General features: G+C 49.9%; 1 protein-coding gene across 1 annotated transcript in view; it reads right to left on the reverse strand.

Annotated features, from left to right (window-relative positions):
- Positions 1 to 484: 484 nt before the first annotated feature.
- The window catches only part of GPR139 (G protein-coupled receptor 139), a gene marked incomplete at both ends in the record, with an annotated part of 38,807 nt that continues 12,244 nt past the window's right edge, over positions 485 to 27,047 (reverse strand). Inside the window, one exon of the mRNA XM_079120248.1 lies at positions 485 to 1,419. Coding sequence (XP_078976374.1) covers positions 485 to 1,419 — 935 coding nt within the window. The remainder of the gene's footprint in view (positions 1,420 to 27,047) is intronic.

Here is a 27,047-nt window from a genome sequence, read left to right on the forward strand (position 1 = left end):
GGAAAAAAAATCTCAAATCGGTCGGCATGGTTGGCTTCTGGGAATGGCACGGGGAAGCGATGGGTGACCTCAGCTCTCGGAAGAAGAGCGGGGACGCGGCCACGTGCTACCAAGGGCTCGGCACGTCACACAAATGAGCGGTTCCCAGTGACGGTTATGGTGCCGGTGCCAAGTCACAGGCTATTTCTCTACCGGGGTCCCTACTGGTCATAGGATGATGGCCCGGCTTCCAACAGCATCTCCAGACTGGCAGGAACTTTTGCCGTCGACGTGATTTTGTGGAAATGAGTGCGTAAATAAAAGCAAGGTCCATGCATTGCTTCCGTCTCTTCCATGTTTCTCATCTACCAGTCTGAGAGTTGCTCAGGCTGCGGTGACAGGAAATCAGGTGAGCACTCTTAAGGAGACCTGTCCAGCCACAGGATGGGACACCCTCCCACCTGAAATGGATCACGCAGGGGCACCAGGTGCCGCACCTGCAGGGTCAAGGGGAGACTTTTATAGGCTTCCCATTCTTGTCGTACTGGTATACCAGCATCTTGATACAGTGCGAGTTCGCCGGCGAGATCCAGGGACTACTGGTTATGGAGAAGTTATGGTTGGTGTAGAACTGGATGGGTTGCTTCTGGCACCTGAAGAAGGCCTTCAGCGTGGCCGCCGCCATGGTGCGGAACCGCTTGCTGATGAAGCAGTAAAGGAAGAAGTTGATGGCCGTGTTCAGCAGGGCCAGCATGTTGGCCACGTCGGACATGATGTGCACCAGCCAGAGGTTCTGGATGGGCGTCCCGTAGAGGTGGTAGAGGATCACGATGATGCGCGGGGCCCAGAGCGTGGCAAAGATGGACGTGATGGTGAACAGGATGGCCGTGGTCTTCCCCGTGGAGTAACCGCGGAGCCGGAAACTGCTCTTCCTTCTGAGCTTGTACACAATGATGGAGTTCAAGATGAAGAAGATGGAGCAGGGCACCAGGTAGACGGTGAAGCAGTGGATCCAGACCAGCACGTGATGCACAGAGGTGCTGATGTAGTCCTCCGTCCAGATGTTGGGCCACCAGTAGTAGGGGATGCTCGTCAGGAAGCAGGTGACGTAAACGCTGACGATGACTTTACGGGTGCGGGCTGGGTAGGAGACCGTGTGGTATTTGAGCGGGTGGCAGACGGCGATGTACCTGTCGATGGTCAAGGGAACCGTGATCCAGATGGAGGTGTGGATGGACGTGAACTCCAGAACCTCGATGATCTTGTCGGGGACGCGAGGCATCTGCATGTGCAAGATGAAATCTTCCAACAGGAAGTCCACAAACACGATGAAAAAGAGGACCAAGATGTCGGCCGCCGCCAGGGCCAAGAGATAGTTGTAGGAGGACTTCTGCCGTCTGGCCACCAGCTGGGAGAGGATGATCACTGTCAGAATATTTGCTGTGGGAAAAAAAGAGAGTCTGGTTGATCTTTGAGGCACAGAGGACTTTGCTGACTACGAGGGAAGCCCTGGGCATCAGGATATTTCTGTGGAGGTTGAAGGACAGAACTAGCAGGTTTTTTTTTTATTTACTTATTTTTTATTTTTACAGACTGCATTTTGATTCATTGTACATAAACGGGGTACAACTTTTCATTTCTTTGGTTGTACACGATGTAGAGTCACACCATTGTGTAATCATACACGTACCTAAGATAATAATGTCTTAGTCCACCATCTTTCCTTCTTCCACCCTCTCCCGCTCCATTTCCCTCCACACAATCCAAAGTTCCTCCATTTTCCCCTTACTACTCCTGCATTATGCATCTGTATCTACTTATCATAGAAAACATTCAGTCTTTGGTTTTTTGGAATTGGCTTATTTCACTTAGCATGATATTCTCCAACTCCATCCATTTACTTGCAAATGCCATAATTTTATTCTTCTTTATGGCTGAGTAATATTCCACATATGTATACTGCAGTTTCTTTATCCATTCATCTACTGAAGGGCATCTAGGTTGGTTCCACAATCTAGCTATTGTCAACTGAGCAACTATAGACATTGATGTGGTATGCTGATTTTATTGTAGTATGCTGCACTTTACTGTACTATGCTGATTTTAAGTCCTTTGAGTATAAACCAAGGAGTGGGATAGGTAGAACCAGCATTTTTGAGGGACAACCTCTGCACCACAAATTGAACCTAATGTGAACATCTGGATGCTATTTTTTTGCAAGGGGTAGTGGGGGTTGAACTCAGGGGCCGTCAACCACTGAGCCACACCCCAGCCCTATTTTGTATTTCATTTAGAGACAGGGTCTCACTGAGTTGCTTAGCCCCCCGCTTTTGCTGAGGCTGACATTGAACTCAAGATCCTCCTGCTTCAGCCTCCCAAGCCAATGGGATTACAGGCGTGCGCCACTGCACCTGGCGTGAATGCTATTGTAAAGTTGGTTTATTCTTCACACAACCAGGAGAGGTGGTGTTGCCATTATCCTAGGAAGTGAAACCAGCACCCCAAGAGCCAAAGGGTCATATAGTGTAAGTCAGGGTGACAGGAACCAGCCCAGATCTAATCCCAACACTCTGCTCTTTCTTTTGTCTAATCTCATGAGGGGATGAGGGTCTTTTTCCTGCTGCACCTATTCAGGCAGCAGCCTGGGCTCCCGGAACTTGCGAGAACCTCTCTAGAACTTGGATTTTAGGACTTTTCCTTTTTAAGTGGGTTTAGAATGAAAGGAGAGGGATGATCATGACTTTCAGATTTATTATATATGATGTGTCAAAGTGCATTCTACTGTCACATATAACTAATTCAAACAAATCAAAATTTTTTTAAAAAAAAGAAAACAGGAAATGCTATTTGTTGCTGTTGAATTTTACAGCATTGCTAAAGTGTAACGCACACAATGTACTATTGTTTGTATGTCATCTGCAAACAATAGATACATTTAATGGTGAAACAAAGATTCCTTTTCTTTGTTCTTTCTCTAAGTTCCCCAAAGAAATTAAAAAAAAAATACCAGAATACTGGATCAATCTAAAAATAATAATAAAAATAAATTAGCCAGGAATGGTGGTGCAGGTCTGTAATCACAGCTACTTGGAAGACTGAGGCAGGAGGATGGAAGGCAAGTTCAAAGCCAGGCTGGGCAACTTAAAGAAACCCTTCTCAAAATAAGACCTCAAAAGGTTTGTGGATGTGGCTCAGTGGCAGAGCACCCCTGGGCGTCTGGGCTTCGTTCCCTGTAGCACACGCACACGAATCGATTTTGGGACTAGGTCATCAGTCATCAAAAATCATAGCAGAGTATGTAAATTCCCTTCCGCTCTTGTTCTCCCGCCATCCGAGCTCTGAGCCCTCAAGGCCATGGCAGTTAACAGGCCATCGATGAGCCTGCAAGTCTATATATCACGTAGGTGAGCAGTTTTTGCATAAAGAGTAACTGTATTTTTCCCCCTTGGGCCGATTAGTGTTGAAAACGCACGCACACAGTTTCTGGTTGGGTTTAAAAACTAGCGTCTCCCTGGACGGGACGCGTTTAGAAAATCACGCGGGACTGGTGTCCCAAAGCCTGTCTCTGGGGTAATGCCCGAAGCTGTTCCAGGCCTTGCTTCTCGTTCATTCCCATGCACAACCCCGGGACTTAAACTCGGTCAGTCCTGTTCTGCAGACGGGTCTGAGAGCCCACGTCCTCGGCGAGGCCCCAGTGGCAGAGCTAGACCCCGCCCCTCTCTGGGGAGCCACTTCACGTCTACGATCTTGCACGTGTGACGATACCACCCGCTCCAGGGCCCGGCCCCTGGATGGAACAAATCCGAACACCCTGTTGCATCCTTTAATAGAGGGGTGGCGCCCTAGGAGCAGCCGAGGTCCCTTCCCGTTCTTCCCCTCCTTTCCTCCGGGCGCCCTGCGGGGCGGGGACCCTCCACTCTGACTCCTCCCTCCTCCTCCACCCTCTGCCCCTGCCAGGCCCCTCGCAGCTTCTTCCACCGACAGCCTGTCCCCGAGACCCGGTGGAGCTGAGTTTGCTTGTCGAGATGAGCATAAAGCGGTTCCTTGTGAACTCCTTGCAATTCATCCATCGTTATGAATCATTTATAATTTATCACATCGAATAGAGACATAATATAAAATGTTACATCAAGTTGATCAAATCTATAGATATATAAATCAAACCTATAAATACATAAATGTATTAACTACGTCAAACACATTTAGTATATCGAATCTGTATTTATTATAACATATCAATATACGACACCACGCTGGTTCCAGGGTTTGGCTGTTATGCACCGCGTGACTCTTCGCAGGAAGTCATTTTATTTGCGAGTTCTCTGGGTAGCACCCGCCTAGAAGCCTGTGGTGCTTTTGAGTGGGTGCATCTTCATGTTTAGTAGATATTGATTAAGAATGACCTGCAAAACTACCTGGCTAATTTACACTCCCAACAGCCGAGTGTGAGTCCCAGCTCTGCTGTGCCACCTGGTTCCCCTTTCCTTCTGCAGCCTGTGATGTTCTTGCTCTTTCCCAGAGCAATTCCAAGTGACCTGCTGCAGTGGCGGCAAGTGAAGACGGGCGAGATGCCTCAGCCGGGATTCAAACCCAGGACCGATGCTCAGGCTCCATACAGTGTATGATGTGAGTGTTCATCCATGCAGGGCGCGGTGCCCTCTGCCAGGGATGCTACCCTGTGTCCCGTAGAGGAAGAGGATGAGTCTGTGCTACTTCAAGTCACTGCTTCAGAAAAGAGGCCCATGGAGGTGGAGTGCTTTGTATTTGTAACCCGACATTCCGAGCATTTACCTAGCGATGTGTCTGTCTCTGCTCTGAGCGCACCTGGGAAGAGACCGTGAATAGGACAGATGTCCTCCGTCCTGCCTTCACGGAGCTTAGAATCCCCCCGGGGAGGAAAAGCATCCACAGAAGAGTCATACGAGAAAATACAGAAGGTGGATCTATACTAAGTGTTAGGAAGGAATGTTCGGGCGTAGTGATCAGAAAAGGCTTGGCTGGGGGACTGATTTGTTCCAGCTGAGACTGGAGGACAAGTAAGAGATAAATGGGCAGAAAGTGTGGTAAGGGAAGGGGGTTCAAGCTAAGAAAACAGCATGTGCAAAGGCCCCGAGGTGGGGGAAGCACACAGCACAGCATTTACTAAGGCCAGGAACACTGATATTGATTTCTGTTGGCTCTGTAAGCATTTTTGCATTTAATAGCTCTCTTTTATTAAACAGCCTTGCTGTGTTCTGTTGAAAAGGATTTCAAAATGTTTTATTCATCCAGAAATCCTTTCAAAAAGTACTGAGCGTCTACCTTTTGTGGGGTAAGGATCCATGCGTGCATGGGCTGAAGGTAGATACAGATTGGTGGTGCAGAGTTGGGGTCTATCAGCGTAGGAGCTGCTATGAGCGGTGAAATGAGAGCACACAGTGAGATCTGTGCTGTGACTGGGCAGATTCAGAGTGAAGGGCAGAGGCTTTGGAGGAGGGGTCTGGATTCAAGGTCTGGCTGCCAGTTCCTGCTGGCTCTGACCAGATCACATAGGGTCAGAGCTTCCTGGAAACCCAGCTGTAAAATCAGGTCTGAAGCCCGCCAACTGCCCCGGCAGCATGGAGTCTGGGTGAGGTTTGCTCCTGGATTACTACTTACTGGCTCTTGGTCGGCAAGTTTATTTACTGTCTCTGTGCCTCAGTTTCTTTATTTATAAAATGGGGCTAATGAGAATACCCACCTCATAAGGTTGTTCTGAGTCAGACCAAAGAAGGGAAAAAATTAAGTGGGAGAATTTTTGCAAAGTGGTTAGAATAGCTCCTGAGACATGGTTAAGTGCCCACTGAATGAGCTAGTGAGCGATGGTCCCTTTGCTCAAAAAATATTGATTCAGCATTTACTATGCTAGATATTGTACGAGGTGCTGATGACGCAGGGATTAGCACAATGGACAGGTTCCCTTTCATCATGGGGAGGATGGTAGAGTAAGGGAGACGGCTCTAGATAAATAAGCAGGCACCAAAATGCACAAGAGGATTTCAGAGAGTGATACCATCAAGAGTCAAGTCAAAGGATGAGATAAGCTGTTGAGGGAGTTATTTTTAGACCAGAAAGTGATGTTTGAGTTCAATCAGGGTTGAAGAGAAAGGACCTTCCATGATGGAAGAGGATTCTGAGCAGTGGGAATGGCGAGTGCAAAGGCCCTGGGGTGGGAACGAGTTTGGCATGTTCACAGAACAGACAGAAAAGTGACTTTTTCTATTTCACAGATGAGGAAACTGAGACTTGAAGCTTTAGGTAATTCACCCAGTCACAAACTGAGCATGTGGGGAAACTGGAAGGGGTTTCCAGCTTCGTGTGGTTTTGTGGCACATCAAATTCTGCCTTGCTTATTTCTGGTTGTAGGAAAGGGTTCTTAGCAGGAGATGAGCAATCCCTGTTCCCTGGGTTGCCCCTGACTTGGAAAAGTACCATCAATTCTCAGAGCCTCTTGTTCTCCTGCCCATTAAGCAATACCCTCTCATACCCTCTCATCTGTGTCCCCCAAACCCATGAAGAGCCAGAGGTGGATAATTGGTGGGGTCTCCCCAGGAAAAGTGCTCTATATATTCTGCAGAGAGAGACTCTGCCAACGTCTCCTCCCCGCAGCTGACGTCTGTTTGAAACATGGTGCTAAAAATTCTCCATATCGAAACTCTTTAAAAATATTCCAGCCCCACCTAATGAATGCTTTAAGTCAGGCAAGTCATCAAACTCCACATGAAATTGCCAGGTATTCATGTTTGACATTTCCTCAAGTTTCTAGTCACTGCCTCTCCCGAGAAACCAACCCCAAGACACAGAGTCTCCCACTTCTTTTGTTCGGGCAGATTCCCTGACCCCAGGGTGACACCAAGACCACTTAGGAGACCTGGCGGTGGGAGAGAGAGAGAGTGGAACCGGACAGAGCCAGGGGGAGCCTGTGGATTTTCAGAAGAAACGAGAGGACAGAGACGTCCACTCTCCAGGCTTGACCTTGGCCATGACTCCCCACATCAGGGAAAAAAAAAATTCCTTTCATTTCTACAGAGGCACATTCTTCCCAAAGAGAAAGACTGGTGTTGACCAGGACCTGTGTGTATTTATAAGGGTGAGTAAACTAAGAAACCTAAATCATCACGGCCTGAAATTGCATTTCACAGTTTTTCTCTCAAGCTGACCGGCCCAGGGACTCTGTGGTTGGGAAACCCAATCTCACCCACGCCAGACCCGGTGAACTTCACGATCCGAATGTCAACGCTTCTGAGTAGCAAATCCTTTCTGTCAATGGTGCTGTTGGACAGGTTTAAGCTCCCGGATAATAGAAAGCCCATGTTTTGTGATTGCAAAGCTTCTTGGTTATATTCTTGGGGGAATTAATTTCCTGTATTTTGCAGCTTACGGTACCCAAACTTGAGAGGATTGTGGGGAGTGGCTGACAGAATAACCTAGGTTGGGATGCCAGAGCCCAGCACTGCGTGGTCAGGGCCCAGAGAGACAGGTTCAAGGTCTTTGAGAGGTATTCTCTGTGTCTCCGGGGACCAAGGGGTCCCTCTGGCTCCTTGGAAGAAGCAGCTGGATGGAGACAGGCCACCAGTTGGGAGTTCTGAGTTTATATTTTTGTTCTGCTACATTTCCTTTTTTTTTTTTTGTCTTTGAAAATTTATTTTTTCAATTACAAAAGTAATATCCACTTGTAAAATATTCAACATTATATCAGTGCATAATAATAACATACTTAGCTCACTTTTCTTGAGCATTTATCATGCCCAGGGTGCTTCAAAGCATCTTATACGCCATGTCTCCCTCAATCTTCACAACTGCCAGGCGAGGTTGGTACCATGATTTGAGAGCATCAAGGTTCAGAGAGATTAAGTCACATGTCTGAGGTCACACAGAGGCTGGAGGGTGGTGAGCCAGGACATTAAACCAGGCCTTTTGTGTCCTGAGTTTATACATTTAACTACTATAGTAGAAATAATAAAGGAAAAATCCATCAACATCTTATTTGCTAGAGATAAGGTAGTAGCTAACCTTGCAGATGGTCCCCAATGAACCACACATCCTGTTATTTGGTCCCCTACGTTGTCTCCATGCCTTGACTTGGAGCTGGTCCTGTGACCTTTGACCAACGGACTGTGGCAGGAGCAGCCTTGCGTGACCTCCGAGGCCTGGTCATAAGTGGGTCGTTGGAACACTTACTCTTGGGATGCTCCTTCTTGGGACCCAGCTGCCATTTTGTGAAATGCCCACACCACTTGGAGAGTCCATGTATAGGAATGTGAGTTGAAAGGCTCCATGAAGCCTGTAGCCAACATCCAGCATTGACTGGGGAGTGAGCCGCCATCTTGGATGCCCAGTGGCATGGAGCTGCCAAGGGGCTGAGGTCCTAGCTGCTTCCTGGACACAATTGTGCAAGACCAGAAGCAAGAACAACCCCATGGAGCCCAGTCAGCCCAAGACCTCACCCACCATAAATGGTTGCTTTTAGATTCTAAGTTGTGGGGTGGTCGGCTACACTGCCCTAGAGGTAACTAGAACAGAGTTTGTTATCTCTTTGGTGTTCTCTCTTCAGGATGCCTATACATGCCTATGATAATGGTCAGTAATAATGATAAGCTTCACGAAACAGGATTATACAGGAATACTGCCCTGCAACTTGAATTTTTTCACTTAGAAATACATCATAAATTTTTCCCTATATCAATAATATTCATGCAATATTCATCTCCTGCTGGACATTCCTTATTATTATTACTGTTATTTTTTGGGGGGGATCACTATAGAGCTTCATTAAGCATTTCTGTAGGCTAAATTCCCCCAAATCCAAATGCTGGTATTGCATTTAAATGCAATATACTTTTCTTCCCTTCTCTTTTCTTGCTTCTCCTTCTCTCCCTCCTCAAGGCAGCTAAGAGATTTAAAAAAAAAAATTTTTTTTAGTTGTGTATGGACGCAAGATCTTTTTATTTTATTTTTATGTGGTGTGAATCCAGTGCCTTGCATGTGGGAGGTGAGCACTCTACCATTGAGCTACAGCCCCAGCCCCTAGCTAACAGATTTTATAAGAAGGAAAAGAACTCAAGTTAGGACCATAAAAAGATTGAGGTTAGACCCCAGGAAGAACTTTTCGATTGCAATGCCAATTATGTAAAGCAAAGCTCGACCCGGACAGCATGGTTGTTCCATCCAGATAGCGCTTGAGAATCGGGGAGAGAACTGCTTATCTGGGCTAATGAAATTCCTTTGCAACCTTTTGCAAACCCTGTTGCTCTGCATACTCAATTATGTTCTTGTGAATTTCCCAAAAGAGAGTCATTGGCCCATTTCAGTCACCACCCCCTGTGGCTTAAATGCATGCCCCCCAAAGTCGCTTATCTCTGGCATGACAGGAGTCAGCCCTGGGGTCACGAAGACCCCTGGCATTGCCGGCAGTTCCAGTGACGCTATGTCACCTGCTTCCGGGAATCCCCAAGGGTGGACGTTTAGGAAGAGCAATTTTTCAGCTTCCTTAGCTGAGAGGTCGTCGGTGCCCTTGCTTAGGTCAAGTGAGGAGCAGGGACCCAGAGGTGCGGAGGCTGTCGCCTCTCACTGGCAGCTGCCTGTCTCAGGGCGGAGGAAGGGAAAGGAAGAGGAGATGCTGGCAAGATGGGGTGCTCAGGATTTGGGCCTCTGCGGATGATGCCAGGAGGTTTTCAGGGGGTTCTGAGCTCTGAGTTGGGGAAGGAGGCCCCAGGGTGGCTGTCCCACCAGGATCCCCAGCCCCAGGCGCTGCCGCTGGCCAGTGGTCATCCTTGTTTCCGTGGTCCCCCTGGCTCAGTGGCAGGAATTGGGAAGGTGCGGATTTCCTCCTGAAGGTTGACAGGGGCACGAAACTGACTGCGGGTGAGGGATCTGAAGGTGGGCAGCGGGACCCCACCCCGTGGAAGGCCAGGCCTGGGAGATGGCGTCCAGGTTCCCAGAAGGGAGCAGGAGGGCTGTTTTGTCCTTTCGTCCTACGCAGTTTGAATCTCACCCAAAATATCAGGGTACCAAAGAATATACCCTAACGTGAAGGATCTCTAAGGTTCTGGAGGCAACAGGATTCAAATCCCAAGAGAACCATCCATCTCATGGTTAGTAGGTGACCTGATCTCTCTGAGCATCTGTCCCCACCTCTGTGAATTGGGCCTCGGAACCGAGAGAACCCTCTGAGACCATTAGGAATAGGAACTGCTGTGTGCACGTACATAGCACCGCTCCTGGCACAGAGTGAACGCTCAAAAAGTTAGCTCGTTTCGTTGTTTTTTTTGCACTCAGCCAGTTCAGATTGTCAGGTAATTATTGAGCACCTACTAGAGACCAGACCCTGTGCTAGATGTGAGAGGAGTGGCTGAGAGTCCACGTTCTCAAGGAATCCCAGAGAAGATTCTGGTTTCCTCCCATGACTCATCATAGGCACTGACAGCCCTATCCGCCTCCAGAACATTCTCCATTGCCTCCACCCCAAACCCTCTCATCCCTCTTGTGTTCCCACCCTTCCCCAGTTGGTGCCTCTGCTTGGTGGGGAACACCGATCATTACCTGCGCGACTGTGCCCTTAAGAGTCATTATCGCACAATGACCCAGTTGTCTCTGCATCCTCTGAAATAGCCTTTGCTTTTTTAAACCTTGAGTTTCTATTTTGATGGCTCTTTCATTTTCTTTGTCTCTCCCTATAATCGCATTTTAACACTTGAGTGGATTCTTTGCAAAACCAGAGTTAATGTTTCCCCTTTCTTGGTTTCTCCTTTCATAGAGTCTCCTATCAACGGGGTCTCACCTTCTGTCTATTGGTAGTGTCTCTCTGGGTGCCATGTTGAAAAGAACACTTTCAACCATGCCTGGACATGGTGGAGCCAGGATGGATTGGTCCATCCATTGGTGTGGCTCTCTGGGTGCCATATTGAAAAGGACACTTTCAACCATGCCTGGGCTTGGTGGAACTGGGATGGATTGGTCCATCCATTGGTGTGGCTCTCTGGGTGCCATGTTGAAATGGACTCTTTCAACCATGCTTGGGCTTGGTGGAGCTGGGATGGATTGGTGATGTCTGCCAAGGTGGAACACATGGGGTGGATTTGTCCTGTGGCTCTCGGACCCTGAATCCACAGTGCAGCCTACCTGGCTTTTTGTCCTGGGAAATTAACAGAGCAGTGATTTCCAGCGGAGACCACCTTGCTGATGAACAGGCAGTAGGAGCTGAGATGGCTGCCATCCCAGGCAGACTGACTCCTGGCACTGGGAACATGAGTCAGCAACCATGCTGCAGGGCTGGAGTCTGTCTTGCCAATCAATTGACCTCCTGAAAGCAAAATTGGTTCTGTTTTTTTTTTTTTTTTTTTTTTTTTTTTTTTTGAGATTACTTTTTTACTTATTTTTTTATTTAAATATTTTTTATTTTTATTTTTTTGACCAAGGGCAGCGAAGCCTTGATCATACAACCACAACTAAGCCAGCTGCAAGACTCAAAAACTTCCAAGCCACACTTTCTCAGTGCCAGTGACAACCCTCCTCCCAGCAGCTAGGAGGTCTTGGTGGCTTTTCTGTGGATGATTTTGCACAACTCACTGATGAACACTGTTACTTCAAAAGTTACAGGTGTCGTTTAAGCGATGTCAGAAGGATGTTACTTTCTCAAGGAGGGTAGTGATAAATGCCTGCTTAGCTAATAAGTTCAGCTTATTTAAAAGGTGAATTGATTAAAAGTAAACTGTAAGGAGGTGACAGTGCAGGGGGAAGGAAGATTTCCGGTCCCCAGTTACAAATGAGGAAATGGATGGAGAGAGGACGGCACCTGCCCCAGACAGTGCAGCTGGAAAATCCAAGAAGCATCTCGCAAGGACTCAGGTGCCACCCTGGGTCAAGCTCTGCACCAAGTGATGGATGCACCTGTGCTTTCTGTGCTCTGGGAGTTGGTCACAAAGACAGATGGGGCAGGGCTTTTTGGTAATGAGTCTTGGGCATGCAGGTGGCTCTCCTCCAAATGCTGAGTGGAAGCATCACCAGATACTCAAAATGAGAGAAGCATTTTGGAGTCTGGCAGATTTAGGTTAGCTTTCCAGATCTAGGTTTTTCCAACTGGCATTCTTGGTCAAGTCGTATAAACATAATAATCTTCCAATTCCTCATCGGGAGTCAGGTGCGGTGGCACACGCCTATCATCCCAGCAGCTCGGGAGGCTGAGGCAGGAGGATCGCAAGTTCAAAGCCAGCCTCAGCAACTTAGTAAGGCCCTAAACAACTTAGTGAGACCCTGTCTCTAAATAAAAAGTAAAATAAAAAGATAAAAAGGGTTGGAGATGTGGTTCAGTGGTTAAGGGCCCCTGGGTCCACTCACAGGTACATAAACAAAGTTCCTCATCAGGAAAAGGGGGTCGTGATGTGGAAGCTGGTTCAGAGATTTGCTGTGAGGGTTCAAGAGAGGTGCACAGGAAACTCTTAGCAAGAGCCAGGTCTGAGGAAGCTCTCAGGAAGTGGTTACTGAGCACAAACGTGGGGATTAGTCTTTCCAAGGTAACGGGCTCACTAGGTAAGGGCCCCATGAGGAGGAAGGAGCATTCACAGTTCTAGATGGGGCCTTCTCCTTGAAAAGTCGTCTGATGTAGGTATCAGACGAGGTCAATGAAGAGTCCTCAGACTTCCTGAATTGGTTAGGAGATGCCTGGGTGTCGGAGGTGGACCCCTGTGTCTCTGGACAAGCCATCTCGCTTCTCAAGACCTCAGTTTCCATATCTGTAAAGTGAGCTGGTTAATAAGAAAGCGTTAGCTCAGCTGGGGAAGCTGAGTGGGGGCTTAACAGGCAGGCAAGGGAGGGCCAAGGTCAAGGTCGAGAGGTTATCCCTTCTCTGGAACAGCTGAGTTATTGAGTGCTCACTGTGCCAGACAATGAGCTCTCCCCCTATGGGTCACAGCTACAATGATGTGTCATCTAATATTCTCAAGTCCAACACAGACAGTCCCTGACTTACGATTATTCTTCAACTTTATGTGCTGCATTCTGTGGAAGCCGTACACCGAGTCTGGCTCTTTCCCGGGCTCGTGATATGCTGGGCAGTGGAGGTGACTGCTGCTCCCAGTCAGCCCTGGGACCGTGAAGGAAAGCTGCCAGTGTGCGAGGGCATTGGGTAGGTTGGGTGGATTAGGGCGTTTTTACTTAGGATATTTTAAAAGTACAGTAGACTTGTCTGGACACAACCCCATCGTAAGTCAAGGGGCCTCTGTAGTTAAAGTCTTATGAATGAGGTTCCTACGGCTTCCAACTCCTTGTCGATGACAGAGACTGAGGTTCGTGTCCTACATAATGACATCGAGGTCCTCCTCCAGCTCTCCCGCTCTCTGACCCCTGCTCTAGAAAAGCTGAGCAAGGTCAGTCCATTTTTTTTTTTTTTGGTACAGGGAATTGAACCCAGGGGCACTCAACCACTAAGCCACATCCCAGACCTTTTAATTTTTTTATTTTGAGACAGGGCCTCGCTAAGTTGCTTAGGTCCTCACTAAGTTGCGGAGGCTGGCTTTGAACTCATGATTCTCCGGCCTCAGCTTCCCAGTGCTGGAATCACAGGAGAGCCGGCCCGTCCGGTGAATTTCAATGGTTCCCTTTCCTGAGCGCTTACTGTGTGTCTCACTTGCGGAGGTTTTACTGGCATTGCATTTGATTCTCACACGGCATCGTGAGATAGATACCAGGAATCTCCCTATTTCGGAGATGAGAACACCAAAGCTTGGGTGACTTCCCAGGTCAGTCAGCAAGTGTTTTCTGGATCCAGGATTCTAGAACCTGCCCGGGGCACCACCTCCTTCAGATGCTTCTGTTACCAGTACTATCAGCTGGCATGTAAGTGGCATGAATGAATTTGACAGAATTCCTTTCAGAGATGTCACATGGCTTTTGAGAATCCCTGGGAATAGTGGGGGAGGGGATGAAGAGACCCCAGCAGCAGCTAATGGCTCTCCTGGGGTCCAGGGCAAACAGCTGAGACCTTCTGCAGTGTCCCTTCCAGGGTCAGAGGCTGCTCCCCCTGGCCAGTCTCCACCACGTTCATCTCCCAGCCTCGCTTCTGCCCAGGCGGTCCATCCGCTGACTTCCAGCTGGTCACTGCCTTGGGCAAAGAGAGGATGCTCATTTGTTTTTGCTGTTTTGTGGACCCAGGGTGATGGTCACTGGGTGCCAGGGGACCAACAGGAAGTCAGAGGCTTCCGGGCTCTTCATCTGGAGTTCATGGGGTGTCAGAGGCTAATTGTGGCTCTGCTCGGGTTGTCGCTGTTTGATTAAACATCTTGAGCCGAGCGCCATCTCTCCAATGGCTGCCAGGGGTAGGTATTTTTAGCCGCGGGCAAATAGCTTATCAATTGTGCATACAAAATGCAGCCAACGGAAAGCCATCATTTTCTGTGACCCTGCCTTGTTCTCCCATGCAGGCAAGGACAAAGGAAGAATTAAACGTGGCTGGCGTTCACACGTGCATTCAACAAACGCCCCCTGAGCCACCACCCGGGGCAGGCACGGTGCTAGACAGGGAGGCGGCAATGCGCAAGCGCAGAGCGCCCCTCTACACGCGGCTTACGCTCCTTTCAGACCCAGGAGAATCCTGCTCTGCTAGTTGATAGCTCTGTGACCCGGTGTTTCTGGGCTTGTTTCTTGCGTCCAGATAGCACGTGCTGCGCACAGAGGTGAGGCTGCCCGACCAAGCAACAGAGGTGAGGCTCCTGACCCAGGAGGCGAAAGCACTGTCCCAGGCTCACAGTGAGGGGCCTGGGAAGGCTTGGTGGAGGCAGGAAGGAAGAGACTGGGAGAAAGGACTCAAAGGTCGGCAAGAGCAGAGGCAGGGAAGTGTGACTGAGTGACAACACGCAGGCAGTGGGAGCAGAAGGCCTAAGTCAAACATGAAATTCTCCAGCCAGTGACTTACGGCGTCTCTTCCTGGGGACCGCTGGCTGTGCTCCAGATAGGCCCTGGTAAACTGGAACCATCAGCCCCCGACTTCACGTCCCTGGCTACTCTCTAGCATTAGGCCTGCATCAGGTGTCTCCAGCTTAGAGGAAACGGCAAGACCGTGCTGTCAGTGAAACAATGAGCTCGTACATGCAGTTTCTAGAGCACGTGGCTGCAGTTAATCTACATACTGTGGGCTCTGCTGCAGCAGATGTCCTGAGAGCTGGCCACTACTGTCATCATGAGCCCCACTCTGATGATTCAGAAGGGTCTCCCAACATCACCCCAAGAATATGCATGGCAAAGAGTACAGATTCTAAGGACTCCTATCTGCCTCTGCCACTTTCTAGCTGTGTGACTCTGGAAAATTTACTCAACCTCTCTGTGCCTCAGTTTGCTCATCTTTGAAAAGGATGACTCTATGGCACCTGTCACAAGATTTTGTGAGGATTAAATGAATTAATGCATGAAAATGCCCAGAACAGTGCCTAATACTGCAGACAGAAGTTCCAAAAGGCAGGGAGGATCTGCTTTTCTGATAATTATTAGTCTGTCACCCATCTCTTACTCAGTTTCTGGCACTTAATAGGTGTTCAGTAAAAACCTGTTGAATGAATAATCATGAATATAGATTAGTACAGCCTCAGGGACATGTGGTAGTTCTGGTTACTAGGTTTGAATGGACTGGAAGATAACTAAGGCTTTACCACGGAAAATGAATCAGGTGATGTAATTAAAGGTAATGGAAATTCATTTGGTGTTCAGTGGTAAGAGGGATCTTTTTGAGACCATCTGTTCCTGGAGAAGAGGTTTTGTGCCAGACTGTCCCAGGCGAATCCGGTTCAGTCCAACATAAATTTAGGGACGTCCACCCGAGTGCCAGGGCCTGGAGTAGGAGATCCGTTTCTTGGGCTCAGGGCGCTCAGAACTTACTGATCTAACCACCCGAGGCAGGAGGAGTTGTTCCCACCCTCATCCTTGATGGCCCTGTGCCGTTTCGGTCCTGGTGATAACACAGCCTCCACCCCATCTACGGGGCAGTCATTGTTCCCTTCCACTTGGAATGAGGGCCAGCGTGGCCGCCTCTTCCAGTGTTTCAGGAGAGGCGTGCAAGCTGCACGCGCGCGCGCGTGCACACACACGGTGTGGCCCCTGGGTCACTGGTTTGAGACCTCAGCTCCATAGGACAAATTGCAAAGTCCCCGCGTGACTGTCAATGTCCTCCCCGCCGACACCAGCTGCTCCCTCCCGCACCGCAGGCCACTGCGCCCTGCACCAGCCCTTACGAGGTCCCTCCCGCCTGCGCGCACGGCTCTGGCTCTCTCGCGCAGCACTGCCTGGACTATTTCCTCTGCGTGGAATTCCTTCCGCCCGCCCTGCACTGGCCCTTTGCAGATAAGACTGTACTTTAAAGCCTTCCTTGCCTGAGTTCCATGTGCACTTAAGCACTTCATTGACTTTTTCTGTGATGATTTCTTTCCAGATCTTTGCCACCTTGGACTCCTGAATGGCAGGAACTGCTAGTTCTGTTCTCAGACCTTAAGGGCCTGTCACAGGGTTGCCATAAAGGACACACTCCACTAACATTTGCAGAATGAAAGAGGGATGTATGTTTGTATGAATAGATGGATACATGAATGGATGGATGGATGGTTGGATGGACAGGTGAATGGATGGATGAATGGGTGGATAGGTAGATGGATCAATGGGTGGATGGATGGATGATGGATGGATGGATGAATGGATAGGTGGATGGATAGGTAGATGGATGGATGGATGGATGGATGAATGGATGGATGGATGGATGGATGGATGAATGGATGGGTGATGGATAGGTGATGCATGGATGGACAGGTGGATGGATGGGTACGTGGGTGGGTAGATGGATGGGTGGGTGAATTCCTCAAGGATCTCTCCGGGGAACATTCATCTGCTCACGACACTTTCCTGTATTCCATTATGTGCATGATGAGGATCTTTCCCCCTTGGCTCCCTGGCTAGGCTCTGGGAAACCCCTTCTGGCCACGCCCTATGATGACTGATGGATCTCAGTTCAAATTCCCCATTTACTTGCTTGGGCATGAAGCTCAACTCAACTTCCTCTTTTGTGCAGTGGGGAATAATGTCCTCCCCTGTGCCTTGCTAGGAAGACCGAGTAAACTATCAAAAGCTTTAGCACAGGCCTGTCATGTAGGATGCGCAGAAATAGGATTCATTTCCCTTCTGAGTGTGACAGACAGTTTTCCTCTTAGAACAAAGAGCCTTCCTCTCCCTCACTGAAGGTGGGGTGGTTAAGAGCACTGATTCTGAAGCCAGATTTCCCAGAGTTAAAAGCCCCAATTTGTTGATTCCTAGTTTGGGGATCCTGGTTAAGTTTCTTAAACACTCTATGCCTTGAAGTTCTCCATCTGTTAAATGGGGTTAATAATACCTGTCTTATAGGGTTTTTGTGAGAATTACATGAATTAAAAGAGTACCTGGAAGCCAGTCATGGTGGCGCATGCCTGTAATTCCAGCAACTCAGGAGGCTGAGGAAGGAGGACCACAAGTTGGAGGCCAGCCTCAGTGAATTAGCGAGCTCCTCAGCAACTTAGTAGGACTCTGTCCCCCCATACCCCCCCAAAAGTACTGGGGATGTAGTTCAGGGGCAAAGCACCACTGGGCTCCCATCCCAGCACCCCACCCGCCAAACAGAAGAAAGAGCTCCCAGCCCGTCGTGAGTGTTTAGTGAGTGCTAAAGTCGACTGTCCACCAACTGAAACCAAGAGATTCTGGGATCGAGGAGGGTTTCATATTTCACAGGACTCATTGGGGGGCCTCCCTCCCCCACCTTCTATCACAGACATGTACTCCCGGCCCTAAGCAGGCATCTTGCTACAGGCTGCAGAAGAACCAGTTTCTGCCCGCCCATTGCTTCTAGCCCGGCAGAAGAGCCAGGCAGCCACTCAGAGCCCCATGATGGCAGAAGGCAGTGTGCACGGGGAGCCCTGAGCTTTGGGGAGCGTGGGAACCTTCTTGGAGCAAGCGGCATGCTGGAGCCAGGCGATCAGGCGCCTGGGAAGCAGAGTGTGCGGCCAGGAGCGAGCAGAGCGGGCAGGGCCAGGGGCAGGGAATCGGCACAGGATGGAGGTTGACTGGCACCTGATGGGCGGATTCTGGGTGGCAGATGTAGCACCAGGCTTTGGCCTTATTTGCACGTTGGATGCTTCACGTCCAACCTAGGATCTGAGTTTCTTTAGAAACCCAGAAGGGAAGGCCAGGCTGACTCCTCACCCCACGCCGGCTGCCTCCTGTTGAAGACTTCTCCACCAGGCCTCTTGTTTACGTCCTCCACTCCTGCCAGGGAGGAGAGGCCAGGAGGGGGCCTGGCTGGAGAGGCAGAGCAGTAAGGGCAGCCGGGTGCATGGCTTTGCAGCCACGATGGGTTGCATTTGTCCTAGGCGATGGGGGTCAGGGGATGACTTCAGGTATGAAAGGGCTTGATGAGGAGGAGGCTTGTTGTTTGGACCAAACCAGAGATGTCCCGAAGGGGGATGCAGAGCAGAGGCTCCTGACATCCCTCAGGGGGGCTGGCACACGGGTGGAGGTGGCGGCTTCCGCATCTGTGACATTTGACAAGAGGGAGCAGGAACACCGAGAGGCGGCATCTTCCCACGGAGTGCGCGTCTCCCTCCCGCTCTTGGGTTAGCTGAGGGAAGGTCCATGGGATCTGGATGTTCAGGAACACAAGGAGATTCCCTGGGGCCCGCAGCCCGGCTGCTCGTCCTCCGAGGCCACCTTCCCATGGACGTTCTGTTCCTCCGTGGGACCTACGTTTAGGTACCGGGTCGAAGTGACGGCATCTGTGCTGGGAGACGGGATTGGACGGGGAACAGGCCATGCCCAGAGGACAATGGCTAATTACCCAGGAGCCTCAGGAAGCAATTTTCTGAGGTTGGAGAAATTGTTATTTTGTGCCTGCGCATAGAGCTGAATGACATGTAGGTCAAGGAGGTGTGATTATGTGGAAATGGGTTTGTGTTTGGGAAATTCTAAAAGTCTCCCTCCCCACCCTGGGAAGAGGCAGAGAGGAAGTGACTTCAGATGGGCCCACGCTGAGTTGAGCAGGATTGCTTCCTTGGGACTTTGGAGGGACCAGCCTCTTTTCTGGCCTCAGGACACACACCTGAGAGTCACAAAGAAAAGGACACAATGCTTGTCTCGCTCCGTGGGAGTGAGTGTGGGTGCTGGATTCAGATCCAAGCCACACTTGTGTGACTGCTGTGGTTTGGTCCCAAAGATTCATGCACTGGGAGCTTGATCCCCAATATGGAACGGTGGTGGGACCTTTAAAAGGCGGGCCTAGTGGAGGTGAAGTCACCACGGGCTCCTGTGAAGGGATTCTTGGCCTTCTAATTTCCTGTCTCACCCTGTGAACTCTCTCTTCCTCCCAGTGCAATTTTCTTCTCCTTCCCCTTCTCTGCTGGGTTGTGAGACAGTCAGGAGTCCCTTGCCCCATGCTGGCACCGTGCTGTTTGGACTACCCAGAATTAAGCACAATAAACCTCTTTTCTTTACCAACCATCCACCTTCAGTTATTTTGTTATAGCAACAAAAAATGGATTAGGACTGTGGCCTTGGACAAGTTACTGAAATTCCTGTGCCTTTTTTTCCTCACCTGTAACATGGAACAGAAAACAACCTGCTTCATGGGATCAGGGTGGGGACTACATACCTTCATGAATAGCAAGTGCTTAGAAGAGTTTGGGGTGTGCGGTGGGCACCACTAGAATTGTGGCCTGTGCTCAGGTCTCCTTCCTATTCTTGTCATCACCGCCACCCACCCTATGTAGATGAAAAGAACCACTATCCGCAGAGCCCCCCCAACCTCCAGCCTCTCCCCCTGGCCTACACACTTCCCCTTCCTCTAGCCCTTCCCTGTTCTTTTTGTCTGGATGACTCTGGTCTGTCCTTGATGAAGCAGCTCACCCAGCCACCAGTGTGACAGATTGATGCCCCCTTCCTTTGCTATCGCCCTGCCTATGATAAAACACACTGATTTCCCTTTCCTCTGAGCAGAAATACCATTTCCAAAACAGGGCAGAAAAAGGGTCCATAGGAAAAACAAATTTCCCCTCCCCTCTTTCAGAAATAAAAGAAATGCTCAATCACAATAGCAAGGGCAGCAGCGATAAGCCGGGTGCTGACGATGAATAGCTCTGCACCTTTGCCTACTATCAGGGAAGTGGTCTTAATCATAAGGATGGCTTCCCCTGAGCAGTCTCCCTGTAAGCTAGAGATGGTGAGGAACCTCGAATACTTAATATGATCACTGCCCTTCTCTCACTTTAAAGGAGAGTATTAGTAGACCCTTTCTGTACAGGAGGGATTTCTTTTTGGGGGGTGGGTGCTGGGGATTGTGCATACCAGGCAATCCCTGGGCCACACCCCCAGGCCATGGAGGAGGGGATGAGGTGTAGAGACTTCCCCGAGGTTACATAGCTCTAAGTTACAGACCCAGGATTCGAACCCAGGTCCCTCCAGCTGCCTGTAGCAGTTGCTATATATATATGTTTTTTTTTTTAAAGAGGGAGAAGCCCTTGGGACCCACACTTCCACTGTGCCTAAATTGGCTTCGGGACCAAAGTTATGTCCACTGGCCTGGGGGGATGCCCTAGTTCCCTACTCCAGGTGTCCACGTTCCCCAACCCAGGAAACAAATGCCCTTCCCTGCTCGCCTTGGGTTTCCTGGATGGACAGGGGGCTCTCGGTGGAGCCGGGAAGGGATGGGCTTCTTTCTAGACGGGGGTGGGGGCGGCCCCGCGTGCACGATCAGGCAGGTGTGAGAGCTCACTGCGATCGGTCGGTCGCAGAATGGGGAAAAGAGCGGGCCTGGCGGGCGCGGGGACCGCAGAGATGAAGGGCGGGAACTCAAGGATCGGGCGCCAGGACCTCGGTGAAGCTGCTTGCAGACTCCCAGGGCGGTTGTGGGGACCAGACGAGGCCCGTGCAGCGGCTCTGCACCCGGGAAGAGCGTCGGCAAATGGAATTATCCTGACCCGTCTCAGAGGTGGCCCGATGGGTGTCGGAAACGAGTCAGCAGCGAATGAAAAGATCTGCCGATTTCTCTCGAATCCACGTTCTCAAAAGCATTCATACGTGAACCATTTTCAGTTCCTCGCGCTCATCTCCCTTTTTTGGTCTAGATAAATATTATCATAATAGATTTCAGAAGCTAATACACCTTCTGCTGCTTTCCTGCTCATTATCAATCCTGCAACCGCGTTTTGAGATCCGGAGTGGTGTTTTTCTGCTGCCGGTTAGACCACATTCAGCTGATTCTTCACCCAGACACCTCCTGGATGCACTCTGTTGCGTCTCTTTCCTTGGTTGTCGGGACACTGGAGGTCAGGTCTGGGTCCGGCTGGTTTAGAGCCGCATTCTTAGCCCTAGCACAGTGTCAGGCACACTGGCACTTGGTGGGGAATTGTTAAGCATCTTGGTCTCAATGTCAACCTGTCACATCCCAGTTGCTGCAGGAAGTCTTGGCTGAGCTTTGGCTGCTTGATTCTCAAAGCCAGTCTATGTTTGCTTAAAAATGCAACCCATTTCCCCCGTTCCAATAAAAGACCGTCGGTCAGACCCATTTTTAACTAATAACAAACACTAATGGTACAAATGAAGAATCCAGACCTGCAGGTGAGCCAGAGTCATAAGTTAGGAAACTAAAATAAGAGGTATTGCAGGAGCTGCCGTTGCTGTTATGATTATTATTTTTGCAGATAATATAATGGCGTGCTTAAAAACTCAAGAGAATTAGCTGCCAAGTTGTTAGAGGCAGCAGGCGAGCTCTCAAGAGGAGGGAAGCCCAATGCGTCAGCCCAATGTATGGCTGGTTAGAAATGGAAGAGGAAGGAGATTTCACTTACAGCCTTCGACCTGCGCACACCCAAGGAAGGCTGCAGGCTGCTCTGCTCAGCGTCTCACAAAGTCGCCCACATCTCTACTGTCAGTTTCCGACCCTTATTGGTGGGGGAAAAAAAGTCTCCAACATCCATCTTCCCGATGGGGGAGACAGATGGCCTTCTCATCTATGAGAGAAGGCTGCCTGGTGTGTGAAGAAAACCCCCATCTCCAGATCCAATGACCTCCCGAGGGGGAAGGCTGCAAGCCACATTTCCATCCCAGAGGAACAGATCACAGCAGCTCTAGTGACATCCCCAGTGGGGTGCCCTTGGAACCCAAAAGCTGTCCTGCCTGAACCCTGGTTAAAATTTCCCTCTCTCTGGGAGGCTGAGGCAGGAGGACTGCAGGTTCAAAGCCAGCCTCAGTAACTTAAGGCTGTAAGCAACCTAGGAAGACCCTGTCTCAAAATAAAAAAGGCTGGGGATGTGGCTCAGTGGTTGAGCACCGCTGGGTTCAATCCTGGGTGACAACCCCTCCCCCCCAAAATAAACCAAAAAACCAAAAATGGATCATTAAAAGTCCATCTCACACTGCAGATGGGAGCAGCACAGTACTAACCATGACATGGCCTTCAACCACCTACCACCTCACCTCCTCAGCGCTTCAGTTCCCTCATCTGTAGCATGGGGTAATAAGAGCCCCTGCTTCATGGATTTAGAAGGATTAATTAAGTCAATTCGTGTCAAGGGCTTAAAAACAGTGCCCAGTATGGCGTTCAGTGATGTTAGTTGTAATTATGACAAATGACTCTGAAGTTTCACCAACAAGGCTTCGACAGTCTTGCCAGCCAAGGTTCAGCCATGGATTTGGCCACTTGCGGGGAGGTGGTGATCGACAGGCATGAATGAAGTATTGGGCCACTGACTTGGGGCTATGAGATCACCCTGAGTTTTTTTCTCCAGAATGAATCGTTCCACTACGAGGTAATCAGCCGACCAACCTACCATGGACTTTATCAAAGGGAAAGGGTGGCCAGATATTGACTAAGCCAGACGGCACAGTTTCAGAAAGCTCTTTCACTCTGTTCCACCCACTTGGGATCAGGGGCCAAGTTCATCCATCCTCCCTCTAGCCCCCAGCGACGGTCCAGAGAAGATGCTTAGTGCATGTGGGTGACGAGGAAATGGACTTGTGACCGGGACACGCACGGCAGAGTGTCTCAGAAAGGAGGAGGGGTCTGTCCTGGTAACCCCACCCTATCCCCAGCATGGTCCCTAACCCAGGACTGGAGTTCCTGCCCTTCATCTTTCTCCAGGGGTCCATGGATTATCACACAGAGGGATGCAGTCACTTCTTCATCTTCCCAGCCAGACTGTGTCCTCCTTGAAGGCAGGGACACCTGTTTATTGGTCTTTACAGAACCAGTAGCTGGTCACAATTTACAAAGGAGCAGACGGTGGGAGGTCCTAGCAAGATTCTGAGAGGTGGCTTTGCTTTGGAGATCGTTGCTGCCTTTGGATGCTTTGTGGGTATCACAGAACCGTGAGCCCTGGGTTTGAAGACCAAGAGTACAGCTTCGGTTTTTAGCCCTGCCTTTTACTTGTAGATTGGGAGAGCTCCTTAACTCCTCTGAGCCTTCTGTCTCATAATGGATGAGCAGTTTGTAAGTTTTAATTCACTTAGCATATTGGGCAGCACTGTGTCAACATTAGTGCTATTATTGATGTTTCTTTTTAAGCATTAGGAATAAAGTCTGGCACATAGTAGTTGGTCAATAAACACTCACTACATGAAAGGGGTTTAAAATCATGAGCACTTGACTGACATTGAGCTCCCTTATGGCTGATAAATGGAACCTTGAAATGACCTGGAAGAGGACAGATTTTTTTTTTTTTTTAAAGGGGGACTGTTTCATCACAAAATGCCAGTTTAAGAAAAAAAAAAAAAAAAGAAAAGAGGCAACTCAATTTCCATATTTTAGGTTAGATATGGAGCAGAGAGGGAATTCACCTACCTGTCCTTGCTTAAAAATAATTTCAAGTAATTAAACCATCTGCTTTGGGGAGAGGGCAGAGGGGACATGGGGAGAGTCCTCAATCAAGAAGGAAGACATAGCTCCCTAAGATGCCTGCGAAGACCAGGCTGGGAGGATGCACCCAAGCAGAGGTCGGCAGACACAGCATTTGTCTTGTCCCGTGCCCTGAATACCAATGTGCCGCAGGCTCAGCAGTGAGCACAGAGCACCAGCTGTGCCCTGCAGACTCGCCCACCTTGGCTCTGCTGCTCGCCAGAGGAATCGCCTTGGGCAAGCCTCTCTCCTTCTAGCCTCAGTTTCCTCCTCTGCCAGAAGGGCAGGATGACCAACCACCCAGGCACGAGTGTGAGGATTGATGGCAAAGGGGATACGTAGGTTTGCTGTACTGCTTAGTGACGATGCTGATGGTCATGATTGACATGTCCTCAATCTCCACAAGGCCAGTATGAGATTGCATTTATAAGACTAAGATGGCAGTCATCCACCCACCCACCCATCCACCAATCCATACACTCATCCATCCATCCACCCACCCACCTACCCATTCAGCAATCCATCCACCCACCAATCCATCCATCCATCCATCCATCCATCCATCCATCCATCCATCCATCCATCCACCCACCAATCCATCCATCCATTCATCCACTCACCCACCCACCCATTCACCAATTCACCCACCCATCCATCCATCCACCCACCCATCCACCAATTCATCCATCCATCCATCCATCCATCCATCCACCCACCAATCCACCCACCAATCCATTCATCCATCCATCCATCCATCCATCCATCCACCCACCAATCCATCCATCCATTCATCCACCCACCCACCCACCCATTCACCAATTCACTCACCCATCCATCCATCCACCCACCCATCCACCAATTCATCCATCCATCCATCCATCCATCCATCCATCCATCCATCCATCCACCCACCAATCCACCCACCAATCCATTCATCCATCCATCCATCCATCCATCCATCCATCCATCCATCCATCCACCAATCCATCCATCCATTCATCCACCCACCCACCCACCCATTCACCAATTCACCCACCCATCCATCCATCCACCCACCCATCCACCAATTCATCCATCCATCCATCCATCCATCCACCCACCAATCCACCCACCAATCCATTCATCCATCCATCCATCCATCCATCCATCCATCCATCCATCCATCCATCCACCAATCCACAAATCCATCCACCCACCCACCCACTGTCCAGCCATCTATTAAATACATATCAAACCCTTGGCATGTACCAAGGCCCCCAGAGGACACTGGAATCCAAGAGATAATGTAGACTCCATGTCTACTGCCAAGGGCTCATAGTCTAATTCAGCCTCTTTTTGGTGTTCCTTGGCAGAGATGAGCCCTTCTTCGTTGGGGTCCCTACAGGACTTTAAATACCTCACCCTCTTACCGCCCTCACTTCTATTATAGAATATGTCACATTTTATTGTCATTACCAATGTCTTTCTGCTTCACTAGAGTGTCAGTTTTTAAGGGCAGGGGCCATTTCGTGCACATCTTTGTGTTTCTCTTTTGTTCCCCCATCCTCCCTGGTACCACCTTGTGTTGGTTCCTAATAATGCAGCCTAAAAAAGCAACACTTTTGCACTGTCAGGGGGTGTGTAAATTAGAACAACCACTGTAGAAGTCAGTGTGCAGGTTCCTCAAAAGACTAGGCCTGGCACCACCATATGACCCAGCCACACCCCTCCTCTGTATTTGTCCTAAAGAATTAAAGTCATCTTGCCACAGCTACCCATGCACACCATGTTCATAGCAGCTCGATTCACTGTATTCAGATGGTGGAACCAGCCTGGGTGTCCATCAACAGATGAATGGACAAAGAAAATGTAGTACCTATACATAGTGGAAACTTATTCAGTCAGGAAGAAGAACTAAATAATGTCATTTGCAGGAAAACAGAAGGAAATGGAGTCCATCTTGTTAATTGAAGAAGGCCAAACTCAGAAGGTCAAAGGTCAGATGTGTGGAAGCTAGAGAGGAACAAGGAAAAGAAAGATGGAGGGGGTGGATCTCACGAAATGGAGGGAAGATCAGTAGAGTAGAGGGAAGGGACCAGGGGGAGAGAAGATGGGCAGGAGAGGGGAAGCTGGGTACTCGTCCTCATTTTACTGACGTGCCAGAGGTTTGGAGACCTTGGCTGTTCCCAACTAGGAGGTCTAGCCCTGAGATTCGAATCCAGGGCTTGGACGACTTCTCCCACGGAAAGGCGTTTAGGATTCTTTGGGTGTAAATGTAAATAAACCATGAGGGTGTAAATGTGTGTGAGTGTGTGTGTCGTATATGTAGAGGAACTTGGAGGTGAACTTCAACGTCAGTTTCCTGTGGGGGTAACAGTGAGAATAAAAACAGGCCGCGGTAAGAAAGATCTTCGCCTGGGGGAGGCACTGAGGAGAGGTGGGGACTGTGGTGAGCTGGATAGCCGCAGTCTGCAGGAGGCCACGGTGACCTGGCTCTGGGCTCCTGGTGACAGTGGGGGAAGGGCTGGTTTCCCAGACGTTAACATTTCTTCTGAGTCACGTGAAACGTGGACTTTTCTGAGCTGGCCTCAGCGTCCGTGAAGGGCAGGTGCTGCCTTTGCAGGCAGCGCGACAAAGACTTGGCCCACGTTCTGAGAGGCTGGCGGGGTCGCCTGTTCAGACCTCTCCAGGAGGGAAACGAGGGTGCGTGAGAAGAGCGTTAGCCGACTGCGCGTCACCAACTCAGGGACGTGTCTAGGGCTGGAGGAGTGAAGGCTGACTCCACGGAGTCACCAGCCTCTCCTTCCCTTCCCCACGAGCTAACTCTGTTCACGATGTCCTTGGAGTCTTCGCCCGGGCTGGGGAGTGTCACTCTTCCTGCTGGACTCAGTGTCGTTAGAGCTGAATGCAGTCCCGGTGACCGTGTCCCTCCGCCACGCTGGCCAGACCTCAGCCCCGTTCATTTGTCAAACGACAGCGCTGAAGGTGACCTTTCCAGGCTGCCTCGTCTGCCGGGTGGCGGCCCCGCAGAGCCTGGTGTCTCCTCTGGGTTTGGGATCCTGACCGCCCACGCTGGGCCAGGCCCGGGTTTGCCCACAGCCCGGGCCGAGAGGCCGGCTCTCGGCCGTGCCACGGGGACTTTGCACAGCCCCTGCAACCAGGCACGGACATCCTGGCGTCTGAGGAC

This window comes from Sciurus vulgaris (genome assembly GCF_902686455.1).
Source record: "Sciurus vulgaris genome assembly, chromosome: 18".
NCBI lineage: Eukaryota > Metazoa > Chordata > Mammalia > Rodentia > Sciuridae > Sciurus > Sciurus vulgaris.